General features: G+C 44.5%; 1 protein-coding gene across 3 annotated transcripts in view; it reads right to left on the minus strand.

The window, feature by feature from the left end:
- The window catches only part of PRKDC (protein kinase, DNA-activated, catalytic subunit), a 126,464-nt gene extending 108,800 nt beyond the window's left edge, over window positions 1-17,664 (minus strand). For 2 of the 3 annotated variants that reach the window (XM_043483129.1, XM_043483128.1), the window contains exons 1-15: window positions 17,483-17,664; window positions 15,732-15,808; window positions 15,535-15,627; window positions 15,124-15,198; window positions 14,132-14,240; window positions 13,432-13,544; window positions 13,242-13,341; window positions 6,539-6,594; window positions 6,427-6,457; window positions 5,615-5,772; window positions 4,165-4,311; window positions 2,748-2,912; window positions 2,154-2,322; window positions 1,750-1,799; window positions 681-806 (exon numbers count right to left, since the gene is read on the minus strand). In XM_043483129.1, coding sequence (XP_043339064.1) covers window positions 681-806; window positions 1,750-1,799; window positions 2,154-2,322; window positions 2,748-2,912; window positions 4,165-4,311; window positions 5,615-5,772; window positions 6,427-6,457; window positions 6,539-6,594; window positions 13,242-13,341; window positions 13,432-13,544; window positions 14,132-14,240; window positions 15,124-15,198; window positions 15,535-15,627; window positions 15,732-15,808; window positions 17,483-17,636 — 1,623 coding nt within the window. In that variant the 5' untranslated portion in view covers window positions 17,637-17,664. Of the gene's footprint in view, window positions 1-680; window positions 807-1,749; window positions 1,800-2,153; window positions 2,323-2,747; window positions 2,913-4,164; window positions 4,312-5,614; window positions 5,773-6,426; window positions 6,458-6,538; window positions 6,595-13,241; window positions 13,342-13,431; window positions 13,545-14,131; window positions 14,241-15,123; window positions 15,199-15,534; window positions 15,628-15,731; window positions 15,809-17,135; window positions 17,409-17,482 lie in introns of those variants that run through there. The other variant, XM_043483130.1, reaches the window with a different exon arrangement.
- Window positions 17,665-17,730: the final 66 nt, after the last annotated feature.

Genomic DNA, 17,730 nt, shown 5'->3' on the forward strand with positions numbered 1-17,730 from the left:
ATCCCAAAAACATAGACCAGTTACACTGTCTTCACTCAAACAGTCTATGGAACTTAACCTCAAAATATACCTAATATCACATGTAAGAACAAACATTTTAGGCAAAATTGATACTGTTATGCTACTTTACTAATGCCTTAATAAGAAAAACTCCTGAGGTTGTTCACAGGACAGGAACCGTCTACTGACCAAAACTGCTTCTCCTAGAATACCCATGCTCTGTCAGAGACTATGTGAAATGGTGACCAACCTGGCTTGGAGCAGATACTGCAGAAACCCCTGCCGGCAACGCAGGAAGCAGGAGGCATGGGTCTAATGGTGACAGAACTGTGCACCTGTCTCCTTCGTCCTATCACATCACCTTTAACAAATAAAGAGAGCACAGCTCTCCCCCCACGATAACACTGCCACATTTCTGATACCTTGTACGCGGTTTCTTAAGCTAAAATGAGGACTCGGCTACAACAACTCATAGTTTCAAATGAGCTCTATGACTTTGCTCCTCTAATTTGATTTTTTCAAGTCTCACTTTATCCTTATTTACATTACTTGAAGTACTTAAAAAAAAAAAAAAACGACTGAAAATAAAGCACGCTTCTGAAATAATTAAGTCTCCGGTGTGAACTATGGAACTATAGGGGAGTCACAGCGCTTCTGTGGCTTTCAGCTGCAGTGTTTACCATCGTCTGGTCACAGCTCAGGAGGCTCCTGAATAGGTCCACATAGTCTCTGCAGGTGGGCACTCTCCACTTGCCAGTCCTGACTTCCCCCAATACTCCAGGGTCCTCAGACTCGGGCTCGGCTCCCTGGTGGGAAAACAGAGAGACAGCCGCGCTGAGGAGGGACGGAGAACAGCAGCACTGCTGTACCTCCCGATGTGCATCCTCGGAGCTACCGGAGCCCCCGGCTGAGGAAGGCAGCTTGGCTGAGGAAGACAGCACGTTATGAAAGCACAATAAAAAAGCTGGGAAACGTCACCATTCTCTAGGACCGAAATAGCGATGCACAAACTAAGCTTCAAAACAATACCCAAGGTACGTGTTGTAAATAATGCACCTCCTCACACAGATCTCTCATCTCATTCTATTTTCTCTAACTGAAGTAAACTTAAGACAAGCCTCCCATTCTATACTAAGTATTTTGTCCTAGAGTTTCTTTTTTTTTTTCATTTATTTTTATTAGTTGGAGGCTAATTACTTTACAATATTGTAGTGGTTTTTGTCATACATTGACATAATCAGCCATGGATTTACATGTATTCCCCATCCCGATCCCCACTCCCTGTCCTAGAGTTTCAAGAAGAAAATATCCTTTTGTAGAAATGTAGGTACAGTAATAAGGTTATGTTTAAGGATGTCTCACACCCAGAAGTTTATTTACCTGAAAAAATAGTTAGGTTTTACATCCTACACTTATCAAAATCTAAGGCATTGCTAATAACAGAAAGGCCAATTGTTTTTTTCCCCCAAAAGAATTATCAATCATTGCAAGTAATTCACACATCTGTCTGTAATTTCAAACACCTGAATATAATATTAACATTGCATTTGAGAAAGCAGCTATTACAAACTATAGAAAGTAATGGTAATTCTTTTAAGTGACAACCATCCTACTGGACAACTTCATTAAAAAAAATCTTTCAGGTAATCAAAAAGATCACTTTTGTATATTTACAGACTAAAAGTTCCAGCAACATCTCTAACAAAAGTGACAAAAGACTAATTTTCAAAGCATAGATTCAGAATTTACCTTTTGAAGGATCACTGGCTTAGAACATATTCTGATTAAACTTTGATGCACTAAAAAGAAAATAAAAAAAATAAAAGATTACACTGAAAAATACTAAACACTCAACAAACTGACAGCCATTTGAATATAAAGTACCTCTTGGTTTTTTCTCTAAGTTTGCTAATACCTTTAGTTTTTTTTCTTTCTTTATGCTTAATTTCAAATTTTAGACTATTAAGATTCAAAAGGAAAAGATGAAAAAATTCAAAAAACTAGAGAAAAAAAGATTTTGGTTCACCAAAACATTAGCAGTTCTACAAGAGGCATCAAAAGACAAAAAAGAATTTGGCAAATGAATGTTCTTTATCTCAAACAACATGGTAAGATTCTTCATGCATCATCTCAGGAGTAAACTCCAAACTCACCCACAGCACCAATGCAACTCCAGAGGATGGGCCCCTTCTCTGCCAGGGCCAGGAACACTCGCACAATGGCCCTGCAGCACACTAGCTGCATCTTGGGGCTGTACTGGGGGAAACTGTCCATCTGCATGACCACGAGGTGTTCCAGGACCGGCGAGTGCACCTCAGGAACCTGTGGGGACGAGAGCACACACAGGTCAGGGCTGGAACAACAGGCACAGCAGACAGGGGGGCAGGGAGGGGATCCATGAAGAAGTGGCTTGTTACCTAAGGGACTAATTCATCGCTGGGACTGCCTGTACACACCGGAGTAAAATTATCTGCATGACATGTTAGCTACGATTCTCTCTCAAGCAGTAATCCTAATCTTTTAGAAATATGAAAAGAGTAACAGATAGCTTTTCTGCTTTGGGAACAAAACATCAAGTTTCATGACAAAAACTAAACCGAAAAACTGTACGAGGTACTAGTTAAAGAGGTCACCTTGGTCATACTGGTGCCTGAACTGACTGTATGTAACTCCCACTGCATCAAAGCAGCTGAAGACCTGGGCTAAACTTGTCAAGCCCATGCTCGGCGGACCGCCCCCTCACTCACAGCGTCGAGGTGCAGCAGGACGCTGGCCACAGACTGCAGGAAGCTGGGCAGCTGGTACACGTGGTCCTCGGCAGCGTCCGCCTCCGCGAGGAACAGCTGCCGGCACCGCTGGATGAGCTCCACAAACATCAAGTCCACGTCTCGTGCATTGACCGCCTTGCACGGCTGGAGGGAGGCAAAACCAGTCTCCATCAACCTTACCCACCTCAGGGTGATGGCACCTAAGGTGTCTTGTTAGGCCATGTTATTATAACTGAATGTTAACAAGCTTCTCAGTGAAGAAGAAATACAGATATAAAATGCATTGTATGTTGGAAAGACACTTTCTGAAAAACCTGTCAATACATGCTAAACAGTTACTAACACAAAAAACACCTACTGATTGTCACCTGTGTTTCTGGCAGGGGGCAGATGGCAGATAATTGGGTGCCGTCCCTCAGAGGCCCGACGCCCGGAGGAGGGACAGGCCCAAACCCCCCAGAGCACAGCAGCAGCACCTACAGCCACACCCTCCTAACTCGGAGACGGTCCAGCCGCACACGTCCCAGAGGCTCCTCAGACGTCGGCCCCAGTCCCGCCTTCTCATGGGCCTGGCCCAGCGCCTGTTCCGCATCCTCTCTCTTGTTTCACCATACTCTGTCTACACCAGCTCACTACAGTCAACAGGTCCTTGCTGCGACCTCAGGGTCTGAGGATACAAAGTCCGTGCTCTCAGTCACCTCTGAGCCTCCTCACACCCATTTCCTCTGCCCATTTCCTCATATAAATGAGCCACGGAAACATGTGGAGATGAAGACTTTAAGGAGAAAGGAGTGTTGGGAAGAAGCAAATGAGGAGGCATCAGGATGGAGGAGTGAGCAGAGGGCCGGAAGAGATGCTCCATCCCAACAACAGGGGAGTAGCCCTGATGGGGATCTGTACAGAGAAACAGCAGGAGACGCTCTCCGCCAGTGGGAGCCATAGACCCCTCCAGGAGGATGCGACCACGCCGACCCCCAGTGTCCCCAGCAGACCTCACCCAGGCACAGGGGCTCGGGCCAGAGTGCCAGGTGTCACTGCCCGGCTCCACCTCATCAGCGATGGGTGGCCGGGCGCGGCCAGGAGAACATGGTGTTCCTCGTCTCCAGGCTGCAGCCATGTCTCAGTTCTGTCTACTGCTGGCTGAACCCTTACACAGGTCCCCTAACTCCTCTGGGCCTCAGTTTCCGCATCTGTAAAGTGGAATAATATTCCTAAAAGCTTATAGGAGAGTTATGAATATTTGAGATAATACACAGGAAGCACTGAAAAAACACATTAACAACAAAACAAATCAGAACAATATTTTCAAACGTGTGAAATGCTATTAAAAATATACTGAAGTATATTCCTTTAAACATTCAAATGAAACTAAGAGGGGTCAATAAGTGAGACATACCCCTGCAAAGAGCCCATATCCGCGGATGGCAATGGACAGGTCCTTGCTGTTGGCGTCCACGTTCCTGATGATGCTGTAGAACTGCTCCATGAAGAAGCGCAGCGTGCCCCTGTGCGCCTCGGCATCGCGTGCCACCAACAAGGAAACCTGCATCGCACAACGTTTGCTTTAGAGGCATCCATCCAAACGTGAAAAGGCTAGAACAGCCAAATGGGACAACATCGGTGGGCTACTACAGGTCCACAGCCGCTATTACTTGTAAAGAACCATCTGTTCAATTCACTTTGTCTCCATCAGGTTCAGAAATGTACTTCCTTAAGTAAGCCTTTATTACATGTGATGCATTTTTCCTACAGAAAGAGACTGAGAGACCAGGTAGACACAGGAAGACATATGCACAAAACAGGCTGCAGACAAAAGCTCCCTAATGAAGCAGAAAGCATCCTCAGACTCATCTTTGACTCAAGGTGACACAAAGCTAGGCAGTCCCAGCTGCCGGGGAGCTCAGAATCACCCACAGACAGGACCCCCAGGAAGGAACACAGAGACGGTTCAGAACTAACAACTAGGGGGAAAAAAAGGGCGTCTCATTTCTCAAAACAAAAAGCTATAATAATTTACATGAGCCAAAGCAAGTACTCTGAGAAGCAAGCAGATGACGATGCACCATACACGGTGACACCTGCCAGAACTCGAGACCAGCAAGGGCATCAGGAAGCACTTGCAACCTGCCCACAACCATCTGAGACAAGGATGGGAAGTAGCCAGACAATCACCAGAGGGAGAAGGAAGACACGCATCCACATTGCCAACCTGCAGCCCGCACCCAGACCCGTAAGAAGGCCCCAGGTCTCAGCACCCGGAGACGGCAGGCCACTTGCAGGCTCCCTGCACCCACACCCAACCTGGATGGAAATACTCTGGGGCAGGAGGGCTCGCCTCGGCCAAGAAGCCACAGAGACACAAACATCCTGTCTAACAGGACAGCAGACCCTGCTCCCTCTCCCCTCCCTGCTCCCACCCTGACCCAGCCACCACCTCCAGGGAGCCCTGACCCCCAGCCCTCCCTACTCCCAGCCTTCCTTCACCCCTTCCTACTCCCATCCTGACCCAGGCACCACCCCTAGGGACCCCTGACCTCCAGCCCTCCCTCCCTCCTTCCTACTCCCATCCTGACCCAGGCACCACGCCTAAGGAGCCCTGACCTCCAGCCTTCCCTCCGTCCCACCTCCTCACTCTCTTGTCCAGCCTTGGCTCTAAGGACCTGATCAGACATGATGTCTTCAAGCTTTCTTTTCTCCAAACCTGCCGCCACTCCTGTGGCGGAGGGATAACCAACTTTTCTCTTTAAAGCTTCTCTCGGAAGCTAATGGACCAACTTGTATTTTTTTTTCAAATGTTCATGCACAAGACTGGAATTTATGTCTTTGCATAGAGTTTTACATAGTACCTGTTTCAGAAAAGACTCCAGAGCTGAGTGTGCAGCTTTCTTCAATTCCACATTCATGTGGCTGCACCACTTCGACAGGACTTCAAATAAAGAAGCGTAGTTGTCCAGAAGGCAGGTGCTAAACTGAGATGCATGCAGGGTGAATAAGGACAGGCCAGCTGCAAACACAGAATACACTGTATTTAAAACAGGATGACAAAGGGCAGGACAAAGAACTAAGAAAGCTTCAGGCACACATCAAACCAAAACTGTGCTCACGAAGCCCCTGAATCCTTACTTCAGGGGCCCGGGGTCCCCTCACATCTGACGCCTCCATCCTCCATTTGAATCAAGAGGCCCACAATCCAGCCAGTGACCCCCAAAACAAATCACCAGTCCAGGTTTGATGCATGAGACAGGGCGCTCAGCGCTGGTGCACTGGGATGACCCTGAGGGATGGGATGCGGAGGGAGGTGGGAAGGGGGTTCAGGATGGGGGACACATGTACACCCATGGCTGATTCGTGTCAATGTATGGCAAAAACCACTACAATATTGTAAAGTAATTAGCAATTAAAATAAATTAATTTAAAAAAAAGAGAAGTAGGATCAGGATTTATTTAAATAAAGACAGAATCAAACAATCTGAATTGCTCTAAAGTGATTTCCTCTGAAATGGTGTAATCTTCGTGTGACCATCTCGAACAGCACAAGAGCTGCCATCAGTGACCACGTGAGAGCATCACAGGGGTCACAGCACCACCTTCACTCACAGTTTAAGCAAACAATCGCTCAGGCACCAACCTAATAGCCTCCTTAAATGTAGAATCTTACCCAGAGGCACGGCGTATCTCTTCAGATCAATCTATTAAAAGAAAAAAAACTACCATCAGTGTTTGGCAATTACAAGGCTCAGTTGTGAAAGAATTAGAATACTGAATCCTACCTGAGGACGGATTGCCTTTAATGCAAAATCAAAAATCTCTCTTGAAGTCTGGGGATCTGAGGAAAGAAAGAAAGCAGCTGCTGTCACAGATCATAAGGTATGTCTGGCAAACCTCATGAGATTCTCATGACCCACCGCTCTGCTGGAGACAGCAGGACCTCTTCTTCCATTAACGAACGTGCCAGTACCCAGTACTACTACCCGAAGTCACATAATCACAACATGACCAAAAACTGAATTTTAGCCTCAGACTAAGGCTGAAGTCCCAGTCCTGCCATGCACTGGTTACGTTAGTTTCCTGTTACCACTATAACCAATTATCACAAACTTTGAGCCTTAAAACAACACAAACTCACTACCGCACAGTTCTGGAGGTGAGCAATCTGGAACCAACATCACAGACACAAGCAGAAAACCCAGAGAATGACCTGAAGACAGCAGGACAGACCTTCACAACTGGAGACAGAAGGAGTGGCCCCTGGAGGAGGGTGGTGCTATCAGGCCCACCCCCAGCACTGGGACCCCAGGGTCTGGACTCCACCTCAGCTCCCCAGCTGGAGACCCTGCACCCAGAAGACGAGGTGCAGGGTCTGACTCTCCATCTAAGCCTGCAGCACCACTCACCCCACCCAGTTTCATCTGCAGACCCGACACAGCTGGTGTTCCTCCAAGCTGCACCCCCACCAGCCCTTTTGCGGGCCCCTGGCCGGTACCAGGACCCCTCCAAAGTGACCCCTGCCTTGCCAACACCTCAGCCAGCACCAGCATCCCCAAAGTGGCTCCTGCCCCCAGGCTGCCCCCACACACCAGAGCACCAGCCACAGCGGTAACCAGGCCTTAGAAACCACAGCACAGTGGCCCCCAGGAGGCCAGGCTGGCCCACCTGCCACAGGGGATGCTCCTGGAGTGCCCGGCTCCAGGGCAGTCCAGGGGAGGGGGGGAGCTGCACTCCTGGACCCCACAGGAGTGGGGTCTTCTACACAAAGACCAAGAAACGTAGCTGAACTACCAAACACAAACAGATAGAGAATTAGGCAGGATGAGGGGCCAAAGGTCATGTTACAAGAAAGAACAAGACAAAACCTCAGAAAAAGAACTGAGCAAAACAGAGGTAAGTAACTTCCCAGAAAAAAATTTCAAAGCAATGGGCATAAAAATGCTCAGTGAACTCAGGAGAAGAATAGAAGAACACAGTAAGAACGTCAACAAAGAACTAAAAATCATATGACCATCTCAATAGATCAAGAAAAAAGTTTCTGACAAAACTGACATCCATTTATGATAACAACTTTTAATGAAGTGGGTAAAGAAGGAACATACTTCAACACAGTAAAGGTCGTACATGACAAACCCAGAGCCAATGTCATACTCAATGCTGAGAAGCTGAAAGCATTTCTTTTGAGATCAGGAACAACACAAGGATGACCACTCTCACTACTTTTATTCAACCTAGTATTGGAAGTCCTAGTCAGAGCAGTCAGACAAGAAATAAAAGGAATCCAAAGTGGAAAGGAAGAAGTAAAACTGTCACTGTTTGCAGATGACACACTATATATAGAAAATCCTAAAGACTGCATGCACCAAAAAACAATTAGAATAAATGAATTCAGTAAAGTTGTAGAATATAAAATTAATATAAAGAAATCTATAGTGTCCCTATACATTAATAATAAACTATCATAAAGAAAAATTGAACAAACAATCCTATTCATAGTCATATCTAAAAGAATAAAATACTTTGGAATAAGTTAAACCAAGAAGGTAAAAGATCTATACCCTGAAGACTCTAAGACATTAATGAAAGAAACTGAAGACAATACAAATAAATGGAAAAGTATAATGTGCTCACAGATAGAGAACTAATTTTGAGAAAATGTCCACACTCCTCAAAGCAGTTGACAGATTTAATGCAATCCCTATCAAAGTATCCATGGCATTTTTCACAGAACTGGAAAAGATAAACAAAAAATTTGAATGGAAACACAAATGACTCTAAATAGTCAAAACAGTCTCTGAGAAAGAAGAGCAAAGCTGGAGGCATTGTGTGCCCTGATTTCAAACTACACTGCAAAGCTACAGTAATCAAAACGGTATGGTTCTGAAACAAAAAACAGAAACACAGATCAAAGAAACAGAATAGAAAGCCCAGAAAAATACCCACACACATATGATTAATTAATCTATGACAAAGGAGGCAAGAATATACAATGGAGAAAAGATAGCCTCTTCAATAAATAGTGGTGGGAAAACTGGACAGCTACATGCAAAAGAATGAAGCTTGACCCTTTTCTTATACCACATACAAAAATAAACTCATGGATTAAAGACCTAAACCTATAATCTGAAACCACAAAACTCCTAGAAGAAACACACACAGTACTCTTTGACATCAGTCTTAGTAATACTTTTTTTGATCTGTTACCTCATGCATGCATGAATGTGTGCTCAGTCGTGTCTGACTCTTTTGCAATCCCATGAGCTACAGCCTGCCAGGCTCCTCGGTCCATGGAATTACCCAGGCAAGAACACTGGAGTGGGTTGCCATTTCTACTCCAGGGGATCTTCCTAACCCATGGATTGAACCTGTTATCTCTTGCATTTCCCACACTGGCAGGCAGATTCTTTACCATTGGCACCCCCTGGTAGTTACCTCACGAGAGGATGACAAAAGCAAAAACATGCAGGACTACATCAAGCTACATCTGCATGGGGAAGGAAACCACCAACAAAACAGAAAAGCAGTCTGATGAATGAGAGAAGATATTTGTAAATGATAGGGCTAATAAGGGGTTAACATCCAAAGTGCACACTGAACTCAACATTAAAAAAACTCAGTAAAAAAGTGAGCGGACTGTGACAACAAAGAGGTGTGGGGTGGGGTGAGAAGTGGGAGGGAAGTTCAAGAGGCAGAGGACATACATACACCGATGGCTAATTCATGCTGATGTTTGGCAGAAACCAACACAACAGTGTAAAGCAATAATCCTCCGACTAAACATAAATACATTTAAACAGAAAAAATATCAAAATAAAAAATGAGAAGAGGATCTAAATAGACATTTTCCCAAAGACACAAAGATGGCCAACAGGCACAAGATGCTCAACATCATTAACCAGGGGAATGCAAATCAAAACCACAAGATCTCACCTCACACCTGTCAGAGTGGCTGTCATCAAAAAGACAACAAATAAAGAGTATTGATGAGGATGTGGAGAAAAGGGAACCTCATGCACTGCTGAAGGGAATGAAAACTTGTGCAGCCTCTGTGGAAAACTGAGTGGAGGTTCCTCAAAAAACTAAAACTATCACATGATCCAGCTTCTACTTCTGGGTACTTATCCAAAGAAAACGAAAAGAGTAATTAGAAAAGATATATGCACTCCAGTATTCAGAACAGCATTATTTACAGCGGCCAAAACATGGAAGCAACCTTTAAGTGCCCATCGACCAAAGAATGGATAAAGAAAATGTGGTGAATATGCAGGTACATGTATTTGTAGGAATACTATTCCTCCACAAGAGAGAATGAAGTCTTGCCATCTGCTGCTACACAGATGGACCTGGGGGCATTATGCTAAGTGAAGCAGAGTCACGGAAAGACAAGTAACCCGTGATCTCACCTAAATGCGGAATCTAAAAGAACAAAGAAACACAGAAACAGATACGGAGAGCAAACTGCTTGTCGCCAGAGTGGGGAGCATGAGGGGCAGCGGTGACGACAAGGATGTGACACACAGTATGGGGAGTGCAGTCAGCACTGTCATAACAACCTTGGTGACAGACACTGAGACTTGCTGCGGTCATTTCCTAAGGTGTTTCATCATCAGGTCACTACGCTGTACACCCGAAGTAACACAATACTGGACTGCAGTTACGCTTCAATTAAAAAACGAAATAGGGAATGTCCTGGCTTAGAACTTGGTGCGTGCACCCACGAGGTCCAAGTTCGATTCCTGGTCAGGGAACTAAGATCCCACAAGCTGCAAAGAATGGCCAGAAAAAGAAATGAATAAATCATTAAAATAACACAAAGGAAGCAGTCATCCGGGTGTGCTCCTTAGGAGCTTGAGGGTCACCTTCAGTTTCTAGAGGCTGCTCGCCCTCCTTGCCTTGGGGCCCCAGCTCCATCCTCACAGCCAGCTTCTCCCGTCACAGCACCCTGACCCTGACCCTCGTCCACAGTCAAGTGCCCGTGTGATCACACTGGGTTCACCTGGACAGCCTCGTCTCAACATCCTGTCCACAACCTGACTCCCCTCTGCCACGGACCTAACAGTCGAGGGGCTGGGATCAGCATGGCACATCTTTGGAAGCCATTATTCTGCCCACCTCGGTCCAGTGTTCTAATCTGGGAAACAAACATATTATCACCTGCTTTAGTGAGTTGTTACAGGATTTCCCTTGCAACATGAATAGGATAATCCTTAGCACATGGTTAATGAGCAATAAGTGCTATTATTTTTCCTGTTCACCAAATGTCAATTAACACGCAAAGCAAAGACAAACAGAAATAAGCAACGTCACCTGCCACCAAGGTCAAGTGACAAAATAGACTGCCTAGGAGATGAAAAACATGTCGCAGAAGTGCTGTAACAGAGAGGACTACAGAAGCCCAAGGAGGCGGCTCACATGGGGAAGCACAGAGGCTTTGGAAAACAGGAGATCCCTGAGCAGGAAGCTGAGAGGGCGGGATGCTCCATGGACAGGGAGCCGGAGAGAGGAGACCAAGGAGGGGAAGCAGGAGCAGCTGGGCCAGCTTCCCTACTCAGAGGCAGCAAAGACTGGGAACACCCGGTTGAAACGTTAGAAACTGCTGCTTCCTCAGGTTGAAATGATCAGATCTGGCAATTTCTTAAGTTGCAATTCAACAAAAGCAAGCACATTTGCAGGAGGTAGAAAAATCTGGCAATTATCTGAACAAAAATGGTAAGGAACAGCAAACAAGTTCTTCTTTTAAAGAATTTTCTGAAATTAAAAAGTTTTATTTGTCCTTTAAAAAGAAATGAATTCATTATAATGCTCTCATAGCTAGATTATCCTCTTAGCTTAAATTTAAGATACTATAGAAGAACACTACTGACAGTTACAAAGAAAATTGTAATAAACAGAGTTTAAAACCAACAGACAAGGATCTGCAGCCCAAGAATTACAAAATACTAATGAAAGAAATCAAAGAGGACCCAACTCAACTAAACAAAGAGATGCACTGTGCTCATGGGCTGGAAAACTCAACGTGATTAAGGTATCAACTGATCCACAGGTTTAGCACAAACACCACAAATATCCAAGCAAGACTTGTCGTCGACACAGACCAATTTGTTCTAAGATTGACATGGAAAGACACAGACCTTATAATACCCAAATGATTTTTAAAAAATAAAATGTGAGAATTACAGTGGACATTTAAAGCTTCACTATATAATTATATCATAAAGACTGTGTGGTGTGGGCAGGGGAACAGAGAATCAGGATCCACCCCCACAAGTGATGAGCCAATCAGCTAATGCCCAACTGGCTTTCTACAAAGACACAATGATTCAGTGATTTGGTGATGATTTCATGCATGTGGCAGGAAAATCACAGGCAACCAAAGAAAAAATAAACTGAACTTCATCAAAATGAAGAACCTTTGCACATCAAATGGCACAATCAACAGAGTGAAAAGACAACCCATGGAAAGGGAGAAAATATTTGCAAATTATGATTCCATAAGAAACCGATATGCAGAATACGTAAATAACTCATACAACTCAGAACAAAATGTCAAATGATCTGATTTTTCAAATGCGCAGAGAACCTGAATAGACATTTCAACCAAGAAGACACCCAAGTAGGCAAGAGGCACTTGTGAAAACATTCAACACCAAGAGCCATGGGGGAGATTCAGGGAGAAACCACCCCACACTCACTAGGAAGGCTACGATCAAACAACAGGAAACAAGTACTCTGAGGACGTGAAGAGACTGTGCCCTGATGGTGGGAATGGGAATTAGTGCAGCCCCTGGAAAGTACAGAACCACCACGTGGGCCCGCAAGCCCACTTCTGGGGATGCCTGAAGGGAACGCGGGGACTCCAGGTGTTCACACACCCATTTCCATCAGCATCAGTCACAACAGTCAAAAAAGCAGAAGCAACCCAAGTACTCACTGATGGCCCAATGGATATACGTGTACTATATTCATATAGTTACAACAGGGGTGAACCTTGAAGACATTATGCACAGTGAAATAAGGCAGCCACAAAGTTACCTGCTATGAGTCTATTTACATAAACTTGAAAGGACAAAGTTCAAGGTGGGAGACTGAGCAGTGGCTGTGGGAGGAGGGGAGGGGGACATGCCCAGGCATCCTTCCTGGGCAGATACCATGCCTGCACAGACACGCGGCAGGCTGCCAGGGTCTCAACTGTCATGGGCACACTAGCCCACATGCAATAAAGTGGCACAGAACTAAATTCAACACCCAAATGTGTGCATGGGAAGCACGTCCAACAGGAAGACCCAAAGGTTCATCAGGCTGCACTACGTCATGACAGGCGTCACCGGGAGGTGCCAGGTGAAGGACACACGTGGATCTCTGCATTGCCTCTCACAACTGCATGTGAATCCACAACTGGTATAAAATTCAAAAATCACACAGGAATTCATTTCAGACTAGTAGTTCTTAAAGAAAGAAAGAAACTCAAGTGCCATCAAGCAATACCTTCCTCCATGGACTTGGTGAAGTTACACATAAGTGACGCCAGTCCCTTCAGACACCCTGCCAGCACCGCAAGTTTGGGTTCCCTCACTGTCGATGTCATCTGAAAGGACAGTTTAACAAGGTACCATAAAAAGAGAAAAGCCCACCAGATACAAGGAAGCAGAAAAGAAGCTCATAAAGTTTATCATACCTGGGTCTTAAGTTCACCCAGAAAAGCCCGAAAGAGTTTATCCGAATTGTTTATCATCTCGGTAGGATGAACTTCACCTAATACTCCTAGGAGCTCATATACTTTTTCTAAAACTGAAAAATAAATTTTAGACAAATTAAGGCCTGAAAATTAAATAAATTAAGCACAAATGTGCAAATAAGGAGAGGATTTTACTTCAAAATAATTTAACAATAAGCCACACAAACTATCTAGTTTTATGTATTGAATCTTTCCTCATATGTTTTATGTGAATTTATTATTATAAGCTAAATTACATTTGACATGTGAGTTTTCTATTTGAAGAAATCATTTTGTAAAGTGTAAATCTATGGCTGATTCATATCAATGAAAAAAAAAAAAGAGAAAAAAAAAAATAAAAAATAAAATTTTCATAAGCAGATTTAACACATAATTTCTGTTTCCATTTTGGTTTCTTCTCAGCAAAAAGAATTCATCTGTATTAAATGGAGAGGAAATCCAAAAAAAGAGAACTGATTCATTTTTTTGTGCAATAGAAACTAACACAATGTTGTAAAGCAACTATGCTCCAATAAAAGTTTAAAAAAAAAAAGTGCATCTGTAAAACATAAATACCTTGCCAGAAAAAAATCCAAGTTTTACACTAAAAACTTTTTAAATTTGTTAAAACATTTTAAAATCACATTTAAACTCATCTTACCTGTATCTGGTATTTTTGCTTTCAATGCAAGTTCTCCATAGAATTTGGTAAATAACTCTCCAACTCTTAATTCATCCATGAGTCTAGAACTCCTCAAAGTCTGAAGTAACTGAGAGAACATGAGTTAGCAGAGTCTAGGAGGAAGCAACGGAAGGCTTCCATCTATTGCACCTGTTCACACACAGCCATGGTCTCCAGGCACTCACGCTCGGCGTCAAGCTAGGTTATGTGGGATGAGGGGCTGAGGTGAGTGGTGGAAAAACAGAGGCGGCCAAGTGGAAAGGGATGTAGACTTAATTTCACCTTCCCAAGAAAATTATCCTATGACTAGACCCATTCCCTCAGAGGCACTTAAGGACCAACAAGACCCAAAGAAATTCTACAACAGAGATGCAAAAAAAAGACATGCATCTAAGCAGAGACCCAGGTGAGGGTGAGCCCAACGACCACATACACACAACACACAGACCCTTCGAAGTGTAAGTGTAAGGTTTCAAGAAAACATTCAAGGACACAACGAGGTGAACCTGGGCAAGTCTCAGCAGCAATACATTTTCAGAGTAAGGGCTTCCCTTATAGCTCAGTTGGTAAAGAATATGCCTGCAATGCGGGAGACCCGGGTTCGATCCCTGGGTTGGGACGATCACCTGGAGAAGGGAAAGACTACCCACTCCAGTATTTTGGCCTGGAGAATTCCATGGACTATATAGTCTTTGGGGTCTCAGAGTTGGACAGGACTGAGCGACTTTCACTTTTCACTTCTTGCCCCTCACAGCCCAAATTCTTCCTCTGCTACCCAGAGCAGTGTGAGGGCAGAACACCAAGGTGCTGCTGGGTGATGGCTGGAAACAGGCACCTTCTCACACCAATGGGAGTCCTCAGCATCTCTCATCCACAACTCTAATTTTTTTTTTTTTCCACAACTCTAATTTTCAGTTCAAATTATATGTGTACCATAAAATACATGCACTTAGAAATATTTTTAAAATTACCTTAATAAGAAGTTCTAGGGCCGGAATTCTACATTTAGCAGCTTTATCTTTTGTGTAAACACTGGTACAAGTGTTCTAGGATTTAAAGGCAGACATTAAAATCATCAAGAAGATCTTACTTCTTGTAACTAAGACTTAATAGCTAAATCTACACCTGGGAGAAGGAATACCAATATTTGACATACTACACTTTAATAGTTTTCCACAAGGGCCTCAGCACGTTAAATTTTTTAAAAATTAGCCACTTAATTTCTAACACAATCAAGCAAAAATAAGTAAACTACCCAACAAGAAAGGCAGAAATAAAATTAAGCTTAACCATGTTAAGTTATGACGTAAGTTACCATGTAACTTTCCATGTAAGTTAAAAGGGACGCTGATATATAAAGAGGTAATTTTTTTCCTCCTTACCTTAATATCTAGAGAATAAGGTGTGATCTTCTGGCCAATTTTTTCTAAGAAAACACATAAAAACTTTAGGGCTTCTTCTCTACAATCACGAAACTATAATAAAAGAAATAAACATTATGGAAACATGGGCTAAAAAAAAGTCACCTCAACATGAAGAGACATACACTAGAAGAGCAAAATGAAAACGGTCAACTTACTTCATCAATGCTGAGTGATTTCCGAACAAATACAAGCAAACCAAAATCTTTGGAAAAAACTAAGGAAGTGTGTAATGCTGGGGGAAAAAAAAAAGCAAGTAAGAAAGCTGCCAAGGTTCTCCATAAACGCACACTAAAGGTGATGCTTGTTTCTCAATTCAGCCTCATAAGTGACAAAACACAAGCCCAAGTCTGCCTTGACAAGGAAAATGGGAAATTCTACACAATGTTCCACAGTGATAAGTTCAGAATAATGGCCCCAGAGGCCAGAACTCTGATGCCTAGTGTCATACCTGTGAACTTTACACAGTAAATGAAAATTAGGTTGCAAATAGAATTAAGGCTGCCCATCATCTGATTTTAAACTGGGGGAGTGCCCTGGGTCATCAGGGCTTCCCTTGTGGTTCAGCTGGTAAACAATCTGCCTGCAATGCAGGAGACCTGGGTTCCATCCCTAGGTTGGGAAGATCCCCTGGAGAAGGGAAAGGCTACCCATTCCAGTATTCTGGCCTGGAGAATTCCATGGACTGTATAGCCCATGGGGTCTCAAAGAGTTGGTTACAACTGGGCGACCTTCACTTCACTTCACTTCACTTCTGGGTCATCAAGGGGGCCCAATGCAGTCACAAAGGCCCTCACAAGTGGAAAGGGGAGAAGGAAGGCAAGCAAGCAGGACAGGTTCCAGGAGTCATACTTGACCCTCTGCTGCTGGCTTTGAAAATGGAGGAAGCGGGGATGGGGGCAGCGTGATCCAAGAATTGCAGGTGTCTTCTGGAAACAAGGAATGCCAGAAGAAAGAAGGAACCTCAGTGCTATTAACTCCAAGGAACTGAATTCTGCTAACAACCTGAATGAAAAGGAAATTGATTCTCCCCCAGGGGCTTCAGAAAAGGAGCGGCCCTGCCTGCTGCCTCAGTTTTAGCTTGATGAGATCCCTGCTGGCTTCCAACCACAGACGGGTAACCGACAAACCTGTGCTGTTGTAAACACTAAGTCTGTGGTGTGTTTCGGGACCAATAGGAAACTAGTACACAGCCCTACAATCCCTCAAGTGAAAGGACACATCCTGGATAGGAGAGAGTGAACCTGGAACTGCTTTACAAGGTTACTAAAGGAACAAAACTGAACTCTTAGAACAAACTGGAAAGCATTTACACAGTGATGCCGTCCTCATGAACACACCGTGGCAGTCTGTAGGTACTACACAGCAATCTCTTTAAGGCTTTATTTCTCCTCTTTATTAACAATGACGTTTTCGGAAGAAAATCTTATTTTCTAATTAAGAGGACGCATCATGAAGTCTACATGTTTGTGTTTTCAAAAGGGAGTGTAACCGAAGTTTTCACGCAAAGACACATTAAAAATGCTAAGAGGCACTCCTGCTGCAAAGGGTCAAGTTCTTACCCAGGCATAAGTCAAGAGTTAAGAGCATGACTTGTTTCTCAAAAGAAGGAACAGCAAAACTGGGGTTTGGAAAAGGTGCTGGTGGGTTGAGACGACATAGAGGTGGAAGAACAAAACTTTCATCGTCGCTCCCCACCGTGGTTAGCACTGATGCCAAATTCAAAGCATTTCCACCACCTCAGGCTTTGAAATACCTTTCCTCTGGCGTTAAGAAAAGAGGCAGTTGACAAACACTTTTACACAGATCACAAATTCCCACGGGCCCATTCAAGCACCACCCCGAGTGCCCACTCGGACTCGAGCGGGCTGCCGGGCACCGGCCGTCCGGAGCCCGGAGCCGTACCCACCCAACAGCGCGGGGCCAGAGCTCAGTACGCACTCCTGCCCTAGGCCCCGCAGCAGCTGACCACTGGCCACCGCCGCGCCGCAGCGATCGGCAGCGGACAGGGACTCCTGTAGCTGCAGCAGGGAGCCCCGCACGCCGGACCCCGAATCGGCCATAACCTCCAGCCGCGAACACCACTTTCCCTGCCGGGACCGGAAGTGCCGTGGGGCGGGAAGGGGCGGGAAAGGGCGGATTTTTCCGGCGCCTGCG

This window comes from Cervus canadensis, chromosome 12 (assembly GCF_019320065.1).
Source record: "Cervus canadensis isolate Bull #8, Minnesota chromosome 12, ASM1932006v1, whole genome shotgun sequence".
Taxonomy (NCBI): domain Eukaryota; kingdom Metazoa; phylum Chordata; class Mammalia; order Artiodactyla; family Cervidae; genus Cervus; species Cervus canadensis.